Source organism: Oryzias melastigma, linkage group LG18, assembly GCF_002922805.2.
Source record: "Oryzias melastigma strain HK-1 linkage group LG18, ASM292280v2, whole genome shotgun sequence".
Lineage (NCBI taxonomy): Eukaryota > Metazoa > Chordata > Actinopteri > Beloniformes > Adrianichthyidae > Oryzias > Oryzias melastigma.
In genome coordinates this window covers 5,726,250-5,741,137 of record NC_050529.1, presented here as the reverse complement: position 1 = coordinate 5,741,137, position 14,888 = coordinate 5,726,250, and the positions used below count along the sequence as shown (strand labels likewise).

The following is a 14,888-nucleotide window of genomic DNA, read 5'->3' as shown; positions in this document are numbered from 1 at the left end:
CCCCTTATGGCTACATTTAATTAATTTATAAGCATTTCCCCCAAAAAATAAAGTTGTTTTAGTGAAACTTGTAAACTAAAAAAAAAATAAAATAAATCAACATTTATTAAGTTCAAAGAGTAGTTCAAAGACAACTGTGTCGATCCTACAGTCAAGCATGGTGTTGGTAGAGTCATGGTCTGACACCTACTTACAGGTGTGGTAGAAATCCTGCTGATCACCACATGCAAACCGAGTCTGGATCCTTTGAGCATCAAGTCGTTCTTGTGAGTGAACGCGATGATGCTCCTGATGCTGTCGGCACACGGCATGACGGCGAAAGCCTGAGAGGAGACAAACAACCACAGCGCCCGTCATGAAGGAGACTCAAAAACAGCCTTAAAACCCTTAAAATCTGCGTGAAACCTGGCTGCTACCATGCACGTTTGAGGAATGACGTAGAGGCATTTGTTGGAGGGTTCGAATCCGAACGGGGAGAGCAGACGGACAACGTCCTGTTCTGTGTAGCAGCCGTCTGCGTTCTCCGGTAGGCCGGTGATCAACAGCAGACGAGAGCGGAGACGAGAAAACTGGAAAGAGACGAGTTTGGATTTAGAGGAAACCAGACTGTCAACATGACAACCACCACATAGTTTTTGAAACAATGGTAAAAAAGAGCTTTGAAAGACTGTCACAATAATGAATTGTGAGCAGTGATTGACAGTGTTGGTCAGTCACCAATTCTGTAAGTTCTCCCACTTAAAAAGATGACCATCATTGGTATAGTTCAGGGGTCGGCGACCTTTAGCAGTAAAAGAGCCATTGGGCTCGTTTTCTACTGATCAAAACCTAGAAGGAGCCGCGTAGTCTTGAGTTAGTGTGTAAGAAATTTGGATTTGCATTCATGACCTTTTTGTTTCACCTTTTTTTATGAATATGAATTACTATATAAAAAGAAATGAGCATTTCTCAAAATGGGATTTTTAAAAACATTTTTACTTTTTACCTTTAGGAGAGGGCAAATTTGTGAATAAGCTAGCCCGTTGCTTAATTACTAGCTGAACACCAAATTAGCATAAAATTCCTCAGTAAATTATATCAGCCAAAATGTTAGCATGTTGCTAAAATAAAAGCTAAACTCTAAATTAGCCTTAAAACTTCAGTAGATAATAACTAGCCAAAAATGTTAGCATATTGCTCAAATATTAGCTAAACTCCAAATTAGCTTAAATCATTTAATTCGAGGCCATTTTAGCCCAAATAAAAGCTAGCTTGTTGCTCAATTACTAGCTAAACCCCAAATTCCTCAGTAAACTAAATTAGTCAAAAATGTTAGCCTATTTGTAAAATAGAAGCTAAATTCTAAATTATACCAAAAAAAGGTTTTTAAATACAATTTTACACAGTAATTAAAGTAATCTATAGCTCTTTAAAAGTAATTTACCCGACTCCAGATCATAGATTAAATACTGTAATTTTTTAAGTGTACAGTGACAGATAATTGGACTCACTTTAGATGACTGGATGGTTTTCTCACTGAGACAACCTGCAGAGACAACAACCTGAGTGAGATTTAGGAAACATTTGATGTTGGCGGATGGTTTTTGTTGCTTACGGATTCTGGTTTGATGCAGCAGTTCAGAGATCCGTTCTCCAACAGTCAGAGACGAGGCCGATGTCGAGGGTTTGAAACCCACCTGCTCCTGCGGTGACGCATTCTTTGGGGTTTTCACTGCAGATTGAAATTTAGGGACAATTTTAAAAATAAAACGTGGTGTTTTTGAAGATAATATTTTCAAACTCGTTTCATTTTTAAAGACATTTAAAAACAGATACTGCCTCACTAAGCTAAACGTACCTTTTATCTCTAGCATTTCCACGTCCGTCTGCTGGTTTCTCAGAGCTTGTGAAGTTTGTGGAGATTCAGTGGCGTTCCCCTCAGGAAGATCTGAAGCTTCATTGGTTTTTGGATGAATGTCATTTTGTTCTGAAGTAGAACCTTTAATCGGCTCCGTCTGATCGTCCGTTTTAACTTCCGCTTCATCGTGGGGCTGAGGAGGTTCTTGAACCCTCATGGATGAACATTTGGGGATTTTTGGGGCACGTTTCCCTTCGTTGGCTCCTTTCTGTTTGTGTGGTTCAGGTGATTCACTGGTCAATATTGCAGAATCAGCTGATTTTCTGTCAAAAAACAGTAAAACGTGATAAGAAATTTAAGTTTTTTTTCAGTTTAAAGGAATAACTTAACATTAAGCTGCACATTCAGACCATCACTTACATCACTCCAGTCCTCAGTTCACCTTAAGAAGTCGGTTTACATTTTTACTGGTTGGTTTTAAAGCTCTTAAAAGCCTATACTATAATTAAAAATAATAATAATATAAAAATAAATAAATAAATCAACGTTTTGAGCTTTTACGTGTATTATTGGTATTTTTATCCATTATCCAGCCCCTTCCAAACCCACGAGCGGGTTCTCACGGGCTGATGTCACAGAGTGAGAACATGGTTGTTGAAATCTCTAAAACTGGAGAAAGTTGTGATTTTATAATAATTAACTTTAGCATAGATGAACAAAAATGGATGTTAATTTGTTTTTTAAGCAATTTTTTTAGCAAGGAAACTATTGACTCATTCTAACCAATGATATATCAAGTAGAGGGCGGAGCTAAGAGGTTTGAACTTTTCCTTAAAACTTGGGCACCTTTACACAACTCACGGTGTGTAAAAATGCTGCAACCCAACTACAAACTTCAACTGTTCTTGATGTAAATCTGGAACTTCGGTCGCCGCCCAGTGGCATTTCGGGATATGTGACCGTAGTCTAAATCAAACATTTGCTCTTTTTTTAAACTCAAAGCTAAAGCAAAGAACAGAAAAATTACTTACTGATGACAAGTTGGTTTCTGCTCCCATGAAGAAGCTGGAGAACTCTGAAGTTCATCGTCCTTGAATTTAAATACAGTTTTAATGGAAAATAAACCTTTATCTTCACTACAATGTAATATCACTGTACAGGAAACAAAATTACATGTATTTTTGATGACGCTATGGAGAATTAAATAGAACAGAATGATACTCAATGAAAGTTAAAGTTGTTCGTGGAAGACCTGAACACCAACCTTAGTTTTACTGGATGAAAGCGGCTCAGCATCAGGATTTCTGTTACAGCCTTTCTGTTTCTTTGCTTCATAAAAGCAAGAAGACGACTTGATCTTTCTAAACTCAGAGAGGAGGAGAGGAATGAGAGTTTTCAGCATCTCCTCCAGGCTGGGCAGCTCCAGCAGAGACTGGACGTCTGGAAAGACGGTAAAAAGAAAAAGGGTTATTAGAATATTGTTGGTGAATTCTAAAGTCAAACACTAATATATTACAATTTCACATTTCAGACTTTAATTATTTTAATTTAATGATTATGGTTCACAAATTATAAACAAGAAAATTCAGCATTTTGAAAGAAGTGTTGCGGTAAAATCCAACAATGAAAACAGAGGGGTTTGATCCCTAATCAGCTAGTTAACTCAAAACCCGATAAGAACCATTAAAATCACCTGAAATAAAAGATATTTCAGTGTGTAAGGATTCAGGATAAAACAAGGTTTACATTGTAGCATTTGCATTTTCAGAGATTAGTGTTCATATGATGAGAAAATGATTTTAAAAAATATTGTGTTTCTAACCTGGTGTTTCCAGCAGTTTCTTTGTCAGTTTATCCACCATTCTGGACGTCTTCCTACCACCAGATGAAGAAAAGGAGCGTCTCCGGCGCTTCTCCTCTACACTCCTGGATGAAGATTGTCCCTTTAAATGTGGCTGATGAGAGGAGGTGGAGCTGTAGAGAGGGGATCGGGAACGAGACCTGAGGAAAGTCAATCCACAAGGAAAGGTGGAATATCTACAGATTTTTCTTTCATAAGAATGATCCAATTCAAATTTTCTGTCATTGATCATTAAAATCATTGACTGCTTCTGAGAACTGGACGTCATCCATAGAAAAACTCAGTTTAGTCACCATATTTCCATGACGCAGAGGACGCCATGTTGGAGCCGGTCAGTGAGCCGGTCTTATTGACTGTCTGGAACGTTTTGAATGAGGGAGCCAGCAGGCTCCACCTACTTTTAAACTGAGGCATCTGATTGGTCAGGATATAACTTGTACTAAAGAATAAAATAAAAACAGTATTAACAAGAAGATTTTAATTATAAAAAAACAAAAATGTATCAAAGCATAAATAGTTGTTCCGTTTCTTTCTCTATAGAAGTCTAAAAATTTTGGCTTCTTGAAGCCAGCGAGTACTTCCTGTTTGGGACATGAGGGGGGGGGTCTTAGTCCAGTTCTCATATACAGTCAATACTCAAAACTCATGAGGGGCTTCAACTTAACAAATCCAACCTTTCCTTACCTTAGAATATCTACGGTTCACTCCCATCATTTAGATATTCAACCTTAAAGGGTCACCAAACTCTAACTCAACATTTTTTGGCTGTTGAACTCTTTAAACTGGGCTTTAAAAGTGCTGTCTGTTGGTCCTTGCTAAATTTTTGACAAAATAATAAAAAAAAAAATTGCTTACTTATTGAAAATATAGTCAAAAGCCTCCAACTTTCCTGTTTGGGTACTCTTTAACTACCCAAAAAAGAAAAAGAAAAAAAACCCACCAAAGTAATACACACTATCAATATTTTTAAAAACATGTTTCCTAAATGTTTCCCACCGTTTGGTTGAGCAGGCAGTTAAAGGGTTACAAGGTCTTTACCATCAATTACAAGCGTGTTTGTTTTACCCTTTTGTCCAATAACTTTAAATTCTAGAAGTTTCCAAACCTTGACAGATGTTTAGATCTTCGAACTCCAAACTCGTCCTCCAGAAGCGGACTCCTCGAGGGAGAACAGGATCTATCCCGTCTTTGTGGGATCTCTTGTCTGAATTTTGGTCTTAGATTCTGGGAGCTCTGAGGAGGTTTTGGAGGGAAGCGTCTGTCTGGGTAACTGTCAGGAATGAACAAATATAAATACTACAGAAAATCAGGGCTGGTCACCAGCTGTTACTAGAAATCACCTTTGGAGAAGTGGGACTTGACCGTCCCATGCCGGATATCTACGGGAATAAAGGGACAAATAGATAAAGACATTCCATAAGGTCACACAAAAAAGACTAAGAGTGGAATATAGAGATTAGAAGAATAATGTATGAGAGAAATACTGACTGTTGTCTGAGGAGTTTGCAGTTCTCCAGGTGACGGTTGCTGTTCTGGTGGTAGATCCAGTCCTGATTGTACAAAAGAAAGCCCCAAATTACACATCTTTAGACGGTTCCAGTCCTGGACTACAAAGACCAGTTTGTTTTTGTAATTCTGCACCCCTCCCCCACAAATGATGACATCATAGTGAGAAAGCAAAAAAAATAAATAAATCTCTTATGGAGAATAACCCAAAATGGATGTCGAGGAAATATATTGCAAGTTTTTGATGATTATGGGATGGCTAAAATGCTTTGTCGGCCATTTTGTGGAAAGTGTGAAATTTTTCTAATAATGTGAAAATATATATATTTTTTGAGCGATCTTCACCAAAGTTCACACAGCTGCCGCCAGCTTAATTCTAAAACCACACCCAAAGTTGCGTTGACCTTTGACCCCAGGAAGAGAACAAAATTGCCTTCAGTACATTCTACAAATTCAAGGTCTTTTTATACGATTTCTGTCTATCGCCGCTTAACTTCTCGAGCATCTTTAGGAGGAAACATGTTGGAATTAAAAGCAGTAAATTTTTAATAGCGTTAGCATGGCAAGCTACCAATTTTGGTGTTCCCCAGTAGCAAATTTTTACTGGAATATTTTTGAAAACCGAATTCATGAATCTCATTGTATCAAGCAGAACGAAACAATATGACGTACGATATGAACTTATTAGGAAATGTGGCCATGGTTAACAATAAACCTCCGTTGCTAAGGAAAATTGAAAAGTTTACTTTTCCCAATTCTTATAAAAATGACGTAGACATGTTTGTCACCCACATGCAACCAGAAAAATAAATGGTTGCTATGGAGATAAAACCAATAGAAAAGCCAATAAAAAAAAAAAAAGGTTTTCTTGAATTTGTGACATGCCTCTCTGACCGGGTCACGGGGCAGAAGGGAAGCACATGTGCAAAGCTACTTTCTAAGGTCCGAAAAATTGGGACATTCCTGAATTGTAGGGCACGCCAAAACTTTAGATAAGTCTTAAAATCCTTATTAAAAAGTCTGTATCTTAAAAAAAAAAAGAAAACAGCAACAAAAAATAACTTTCAAAGTAGCAATGGAGAGAACCATGTTATCATAGAGATATGAAATTGGTGGTGTCTAATATTTTGATAAACTTTTCATTCAAGGTTTTAATTTTGAACCTTTTTTTCATTTTGACAAGCTTTGACAGCAAAGGAAAACTAACTGTATTTATCAGATATATTTCACACCAAACTCACCTCCATGTGGGCAGACGGAGTGTTACAGAGGCAGCACGTGTGTGGAAAGCTTCTTGGTGGGGTTGCAGCGTATTCCTGCATCATGGACGGTGCTGGAAGACTTCTATAGAACATCTCCTGAGGGTATGTGCTGGAACGCCCCCAGAAGTCCATGCAGCCCAGCTGACTCTGATAAGGCACAGCCGGAGAAATGTTGACGGTCTGTGGATCATCATAGCCGAGAGGGACTGGTGTCACAGAAGACCGAGGTTTGTCGCCGCTGGGCTGCATGAATTGGACTTTTCGTTTACTTTGTTTTGGCAAATGCTTGGAAATCTTTGACAATTGTTTATCGGTTTGACTGTTTCCCTGCAGTTCAGATGTTAATGTCGACGTGGAGTCTGATGCTGGTTCTTTAGGAACAACAGACTTGGAAACTTCTGCACTGAGCTGTCTAATGTTCTTCTGAAAGGAGGAGGTTGATTGGGAAATGTGCTTTCCTTGGGCTTGCTCAGTTGGAACACTGGTTGAAGGAACCACAGACGTTCTCATTGAGTTCAGCTTGAAGACACAACTCCTCTGGCCACCATTTTTCACCTGCTCCTCACAATGGAGACCTTCTTTCAATGTGTCCATACCTGATGTACCTCCATCATCTGGAATGGACTCATGTTCAGCCTCCATTCCTGGAGAACCAGTCCACGATCCTTCATCTTGGTGGATCTTCACCCCTATTCCCTCCTTCCTGAATATTCCATTAACGCCTTGAAGATTAGAGCAGTTTTCAGAGGGAACTTGTGCTTTCTGCATCTTCTCCATGGAAATTTGCTTCAAGATGAGAAGCAAATTCTCTGCATTCATCTGCTCCTCAGGGTACGACAGGAGGTGACTCAAGTCGTCCTTGTCAAGCCCAAAATGGAGAAGTATCTTGTTGGCGTGCTCTGGTGTAAACCTAGGAGCTCTGTGCTGCTCTAGAGCACCATCTCCAGATTGTTTAAAATCAGACTGGACTCCAGCTTCTGGAAAAATAGAAACATTACCTGCGCCATCCCTGCTGCCTGGGTAACCAGGAACAACAGATGAAGGCAAGTTCACAGAGTTACCCTCAGGAGGTCTTTTGTCGACAGACAAGAAATCCAAGGAACTGCTGTCCTGCTGAACTTCTAGGGGTTTATGCCTTTGAAAGATTGCAGATGTCTGCAAGGTCATCCATTTGGTCGAGGAGACAATGTCATTTGTTTGACGAGTCAAAGTGAACTGGGCACCAAGGTTCTCGTCTCTTGTTCTAGGTACAGGCCAATCTGTAGACCTCTCTGTATCATCTTCGGCTTGGATGTTTTTGGGGTTGCAGCTCAAAGGCAATGAAGATGCAACACCTTCAAGTACTGAAGGAGAAGCTGCAGTGGATGCAAAGGTGGTATCAACGCCGCTCCTCTCTGACCGAACAGAGAACCCTCCTCTCCGCTCTGTGGTCATAACTTGATTGTAAAAGAGACAAAGGTTGCTTTGTGACTGAAGCATTAATACTCCACTGGTTGACCTGGAAGATCGAAAGTGGAAGTGTTCAACTGTGGGTTGCCAAGTTGGCAGCTTCTTCGACAAAAATCAGGATTTAGCTGTGTAAAAAGGGAGTAAAAAATTGATTAAATTACTCACAGTTGGTTTATGAAAAATGGCTCCCATTAAGGCTCACTCCAAATTAAAAAGAATGTTTTTTTAAGCATTCTCTTGTAGCATTTTTCTAATGATAGACAACATATATAAAATATTTTTAGATTTAAACTTTATTTCTGAATATCTCATCAAATCCTGTTGAGCCAGGAGCAGATGAAATCCGTGGTTTGAAAAAGCTTAGGTTTGTGACGCTGCTTCTGCCATGAGCGAGTCAAAGTCTCCCTACTCCTAGACAGTTTGAAGCATCCACTTATAGACAAATAAATCCATTAATTTCTTCATTTTCTTCTTCTTAATTGCAATCTGGCTCAAAACTGTGCAGCTCGATAGGTCTAATATTATTGACCCCTTTTGATTTTTTTTTTTTTTTTTTGGTACATTACATTTGGTACATTAGCTTGGGCTTTTAAAGTGCAATAAGCTAGCAGGAGAAAATATAAAGGAAGTCCATCCTGTCTGGGGACAGGACAGGAGCAGGGAACCCTGGGCCCCCCTGTGGCTACATCGGTGGTAAGAAGGGTCTTATCCAAGTAGCCACACAGGCCCCAAAGGCTTGTGATTGGCTTTTTAAGAAAAATAAATCAAATAAAATACAATTAGAAAATAAAATTTGCTATAACTAATGTATTTGTCTAAATACATAAAAAAAATAATAATAAAATAAAAGCATTTTTAAAGAGAATATGTGATGTCATAGTTATTCACATTTTTTAAAGCAAGCTAACTACTTGTTTTCAGTCAAATTTAAAGCAGGTGGATGTTAAAAAATAATAATAAAAGCTAAAATCAAAACGTCAAAACATGACGTCATAAAGACGAACAAAGCTCCACGTTTTTTGTTTTAGGAAAAACAAATGAACGATGGGAGAGAAAAAAACGGACAAAAATCTACAGAATTGCGAGCTAGCTACTTTTAATTGACTTTGAAAATGACGTAATTTTTTTTACACCCCACCACTTACACGTACAAGACTTACCATCAGCCATTAAGTTGTTTCTAAGGTCAAACTTGTCAAAAAAACGAGTTAAAAAAACTAAATTTAATCTTAAAACTACGTAGCAACAGTTCTTATTTTCGTAACTACTTTGTTTAGGATTTGTAAATTATAAGTAAAAACAGCTGCGCGCCGAAAAGATACAAGTTGGACGAAGCTAACTACTTCCGGTCAAAAAATCCTTTTCCGGTTTCAAAGTAAAAGCACGTTCGCCGTGTTTTTTTTTTTTTAATTGTTTGCTATGTAGGCTTCTTAGATGGTTATATTAATTAAAATAATTTAAGTTGTGGTAAATTTGGAAAAAAGTTTGCTTTAAAATCTTATTGTTATTTACAGGACTAATTTTGGTTAGTTTATAGGATTTATTTGACAGCAGCTCATCCAGATCTCGTCTCATTGGCTTCAGAATTTCGCACATCTAAAATAATTTACCTTGAGTGTAAATTCTTAATGTACGTTAATGTTCGTCTATTTCTATTAAAATACATAAAAATTCAAGTTTTAGAGGGAATATAGTTGATCAAAACACAAAAAATTAAATAGAATCCAAGATGCTGGAGAATTAGGTATTTATTTTTATAACTGCACTTTACATTCTATATATACATTTTTGATTAAAAATTGTTAATATTTATTAAAGAAAATTTTTTTAATTAAATAACTGAATCTGACTTTTGGAATGCTTTGTCCAATTTTCTTAGCTGGGATTTTTAATAATTTACTTTTCTTCTGTAAATAATTGTAAAGTTGTAAAACCTTGAAAGCCTGAATGCTGCACAGTTCTCATCTTTTTCATTTGCAGACTAAATTCTATCTGTTTGAATACTATATTCCCAAGTACCATAACAGATAAGAATGTTAAACATTTTAAGAAAAAAAGGTCAAGTTTTGACTGTGTCACTTAAAGTTACAATAAAACAAACTTTTTAAAAATGACATTTATTCAAAAACAACCTTTGACAAAGAAATGAACATTTCTGGAAAAACATTTTCATTTATACCAAACAGCTGACACAATAAGTCATGTCAGATTTGATGTCACTTCATTTTGTAATACTCAGAATAAAAAAAAAAAAACAACTTTATAAAACTGCGATTTGTATGAAAAACTGTAGAAAAAAAAGCTTTTCTTTTGGCATAAAACGCCCAAACATTGCATAATACAAACCTAACTAACTTCACCATAAAGAATACATCCAGAGGTAACAATCACAATCTAGACTCGCTGTCAGGACATGGTTCACATTCTATAGAAGTCGTTTTTTATTCTCCTGACAGAGGAGATCTGGGTCGGCTGTCTTCAGCTGGTCTGGTTGGTCTGGAGATACTTCTGAAAACAAAAGAAATCAAAGTTTGTGATTAAGATGCAAATCTGGGTAAAAACCCTTAAAATCAAATCATCTTTTTTATGAAAGAAAGCTTTAATATTATCCAAAAAAATGTAATGAGAAGAAAAACAGTGAGATGTTTGAGTTTTTGACTGTTAATAAAAGCCTGGTGTTCTGAATGAAGCCTGATGGGGGCGCCAGTGAACCCTTTCTGTTCAATTTAGATCATCGGTGCAGCTTTCTGGTCATTAAAATTGATTTAAACTTGGTTTGAAATTTATTCTGATCCAATAGTTTGACTTTTTGCTTTATTTTAAACAACCGAGTCAAATTTATAATTTGGACTTATTTTAAACCCTAAAAACAATATGTTTGATAATAAATCGTTTGTGTTGTGTGGTATTCAGGGTGAGCTTGTTCGTTGTTGAGCCGCCGCCGGAACAGGAACTGACCGCCTGTATTGAGGTTTTGGCTCCTCTCTTTGATGTTTCTTCACGAGTGAGACTCTCGTGAGAAGGCTCGTGCATTGGCCTACTGTGGTTTACTAATTATCACTCTTAGTTAGGACTTTATAAGGCACAATGGAAAAATCCACGGTAGGTCTGCCTACTATCTTTAGGGTGTCCATTTGTTGTGGAATAGAGAACATATGAGATACTCCTGAAAGTTTACTACAGTTTAAGGCCTAAGTTCCCTAAATGAGTCAGGCTTTCTGTCTTCAGGAACTAGAGGACTATCCCTTTTATATGATACACGTATTCCTTGAACACAAAAGAGAAGGTATTTGTATTATTTTATGTCTTTCTAGCTTCTGGACATCTGGGGCTTACCTGATGTCGATGAAGGTGTCTCCTATGTCAAGAGGTCAAATGGAAGAGAAGAGAAGTAGTCTAGGGTATGTAAACCCGTTTATTTAAGAAAAAAGGCTATATACAAACGTAATACTTTTCCCCTTTATCTACCTGTGGGTGGATGTGGAGTACCTATATACTTCCCTTTCGGGTTTTCTCTATTTGATATTTTTCGACCCTTGAAGGGTTATTTTTTTCTCCCGATGATTCGGGCTCGAGAAAAACTGTCAGAGATCCACATCTGTCGAAGTGGTGAAGAGAAGAGGGATGCTTGTCAAGCAGAAAGCGTCAGTTATAGTCCTTTTTTGCGCTCTTGCGGTGCTCCTTCCTGCCTTTTGGCTGAAGGTCGCTTTTTTTTGTTCTTCGAGTGGTTTGCAGAGGCGTAAGCGGCACATCCTGATTTCAAGGGAAGGTCAGATGCTTTTTTTCAGAGGCTGCAGGTAGAATATCCTGTTTTCTTGAAAATGTCACACAAGACTTGCACTTAGAGGTAGAAATTTGAGCAGAAACAAGTTTGACAATACATAAGCACATAAATATGGTCATATTTTACACTTAACACACAAAAAGACCCCATTGGCAGGATCTTGGGGTTTCAACACCCTCCTTGTTGAGTGTAAAAAGGTGCCGAAGGTTCCAAGTCCTCAAAGACAAAATAACGTCGTGGGGTTTCTTCACGCGTCCGACACTCCATCCATTGGAATCTAGGGAGATATTGATCTTCTGGGTGCCCCCAGACGGTAATGGACACCAGATTCTTGGAGGCACCGCACCAGTCAGCTGACACCCGTGGGTTTTCTGAGTAGCGATGTAATATCACGGATGAAGATTTCAAATCCTCCTCTTCTTCTCTGGTGAGGTGTTGGCATCTGCCGCATGGTTCTCCGTTCTTGACCATTACAATATTGCTCCACACATGGGGCTGGCGGAGAAATCTTTTATTCAACTTGATTATATCCGTTCTTCCACTAACCAAGTAGATGAGTGAGTAGAACTGCACTTTGCGTCCGCGTGGAATTTGAGCTCGGGCAGGCCGAAAATATCTTCCCGTAGCCATGGGGATTGGGCTTGCAGTTTTTCCGTCTTGTGGGAGCTCTTTGTTCACACATCTGAAGTCCTCTGGGCGTTCCTCGGTCATTTCGTGGTCTTCGGCGGGGGGGTCTAGGGTGAGCAAGTCCCCGAGGCACAAGTCGGTTTCTGGCGGTTTATCAGTGAGGATGGCTACGGCCGTGTGGCGTCCTAGCGCCTCCGTGGCCTCAGATTGAATTCTCGCTTGGCCTGATGGAGATTTGCGCTGCATCTTGTCCTTCTTCTCCTTTTTCTTGAGTTTTTGCTCTACAGAACTCCTCGGGATGCAAGGCATCGTATCCAGAATGGTTTTTCCATCTTTCAGTTGAATTTCGTCGTCCGGACTTTTGTCCCCCTATAAGGAGACAAGCGTACCCCACAGGGGGAATAAGTTGACAGTTAGCTAGTGAAAAAAGTTCAGTCAGAGCTACGGCTGTTATTATTTCTGCCTCTAATGTTTTAATGTATCTCATGAGGGAAAGATGGCACCTGGATAGTCCTTCCAGGTACAAGATTATTATCAACAGGATGATCATTGTACAGCCCACCACTATTACCCCCTTCTGCCAAGGTCGTTCAGGGCACAGAATGAGGAGGAAGGCTCGTTGTGTCTTTTATGCCTCCAGTAAGAAGAGCTCCCGTCCTCCCTTGAAGATGTCACTCACCCTCTTTAGATCGAGAGTTAACACTGCACACAGGTAGGGGTAAGTCCTGTTTTTGTCTTCTAAGGTCTATAACTGGAGGGGCTCTTCCTGGCATAATTACAGCCCAGACTTTAAAGGGATGCTGATCCTCTTCACGCCACCGGGCTGTTCTTGTCCCCTTCGGGCCTGCAGTATCACTTTCTTTCGGGAATGTGTGGTAAAGCAGATTCATCCAGTGTCCCTCTTGGGTATCTGGTATTACTAGTTCCCATCCCGACTCTTTGGGGTCAGGTTTATCTTGTCCCTTGTATTTGGCCAGGGGCAGCATCGTCAGCATACTAGATTTATACAGTGTAATATTGATTTGAGTCTGGTCTTCCGTGTTCCAGTCTCCTCACATCTTATGGGCTGGTGGAAGCCTTAGCTCCACTTATTCCAGGTTCTCCAACGCGATTCCCAGTACACCTGGGCAGTCAGATCGTACTCTACCTCCACTATGCTACTGTTTTGTTACGTGTGGGCAGTGAGACGGGTTATGTATATGATAGTTACTAATACCACTTTTCTGTTCTCTCTGGAGTCTCCCTTAAGTCTCCCTTGTTCTACCTTCAGGTACAGGGTAAAACTGACTATATGACCTTGGACATTAAGGTAATCACAGCGATAAGTCATGAGGTCAGTATATGTCCCATCTGTACAGAAGATCAGTACCAAGGTTCTGGTCAGTTGGGTCGATAGACCCCCCACTGAAGGGAGGGTCCCTGTGGTGATCCAATCCCTGCTCCAAGGGCTAACAGAAGGCTCTCTGTATGGTTTTTCTTTTCCTTCTTTGCTCTCCCGAAGATCCTTCGGGTCATTTCTTCCTCTACTAACGGCCCAAGGAGTCTTGGAGCGAGCTTGACGAACAACGACCATATTTATACAAGACACACAGGAGATGATCCTGTAGGTGGTTCTTTTGCAACATTCATAAGGAACCACTTCCCCATGGTCTATTCTGAAAACGTTATAGTCTAGAGATTTATCCTAGACAAGTCGGGGAGGTCAAGTGCTTTTTTTCAGAGGCTGCAGATAGAATATCCTGTTTTCTTGAAAATGTCACACAAGACTTGCACTTAGAGGCAGAAATTTGAGCAGAAACAAGTTTGACAATAAATAATCACATACATATTTTACACTGAAGACACAAAAATACCCCATATTCAGGATCTTGGGGTTTCAACAGTGTTGAGTTGTGTGTACCTGCAGGTTGTCGTAGTGCTCCTTGGAGCTGCAGTGTTGTTCTTTGGTCAGGAATGGAAGGGAGCAGAGTTTACAGAAGAACCCCCACTTTGACTCCACGAACTGCTGACCTGCAGCAGAGAAAACACATGAGATAAACTACAAATCCACTTCCTCCAAACTCTTACGGAGAACTTTCTCACCCAGCGGTGTCTTGGGGTCGTACGGCGGCAGCTCGTAGTCGGAGGCGGGACTGGGGGAACGAGGGGGAGGAGGGTTCTGCTTGGGTTCTTCAGCTTCATCTGCAGCCGAAAAAACAAAAACAATCAAAGTTCTGAAAAAAGTTTTTAAAAGATTACACTCGTTTCCTGTTAATCACAGAATCTAAACATCTGTGGTGATAATTCCGACACTTTACAGTCAAATGTGATACTTGTCTCATTGGTTGGTATTATTTTAATATAAGGCGTCCATAAATATTAAAACAAAGATCATAAACTTATCCTGAACGGATCCAGGTCACCAGTTTACAGTTTGAGTTAGCTTAACTTCTCTTTATCATTGTATTTTATGCTTTATCCTTGAACATTTTGGGATCTTTTTAATTGAATTTTTTGATCTTGTTTTTATTTTATTTTTTCATTTTAAATTCAAATTTTTATTTTTAACTTAAAAAAAACATT

At 39.1% G+C, this 14,888-nt stretch overlaps 2 protein-coding genes across 5 annotated transcripts in view; both read right to left on the bottom strand.

Moving 5' to 3' along the window:
- Positions 1–9,274, bottom strand: part of LOC112155985 (zinc finger protein 638) — a gene marked incomplete in the record, with an annotated part of 21,966 nt that extends 12,692 nt beyond the window's left edge. The window contains 13 exon segments of the mRNA XM_036216881.1: positions 195–323; positions 417–569; positions 1,491–1,525; positions 1,595–1,711; positions 1,838–2,160; positions 2,869–2,927; positions 3,102–3,277; positions 3,660–3,838; positions 4,804–4,968; positions 5,039–5,077; positions 5,187–5,248; positions 6,446–8,040; positions 9,076–9,274. Of these exon segments, the coding sequence (XP_036072774.1) occupies positions 195–323; positions 417–569; positions 1,491–1,525; positions 1,595–1,711; positions 1,838–2,160; positions 2,869–2,927; positions 3,102–3,277; positions 3,660–3,838; positions 4,804–4,968; positions 5,039–5,077; positions 5,187–5,248; positions 6,446–7,945 (2,937 nt within the window).
- A 2,033-nt stretch (positions 9,275–11,307) lies between these two features.
- Positions 11,308–14,888, bottom strand: part of LOC112155986 — a 63,497-nt gene continuing 59,916 nt past the window's right edge. For all 4 annotated transcript variants that reach the window (XM_024288086.2, XM_024288087.2, XM_024288088.2 and 1 more), the window contains 3 exons: positions 14,409–14,507; positions 14,227–14,336; positions 11,308–12,695 (listed from right to left, as the gene is read on the bottom strand). In XM_024288086.2, coding sequence (XP_024143854.1) covers positions 11,868–12,695; positions 14,227–14,336; positions 14,409–14,507 — 1,037 coding nt within the window. In that variant the 3' untranslated portion in view covers positions 11,308–11,867. The remainder of the gene's footprint in view (positions 12,696–14,226; positions 14,337–14,408; positions 14,508–14,888) is intronic.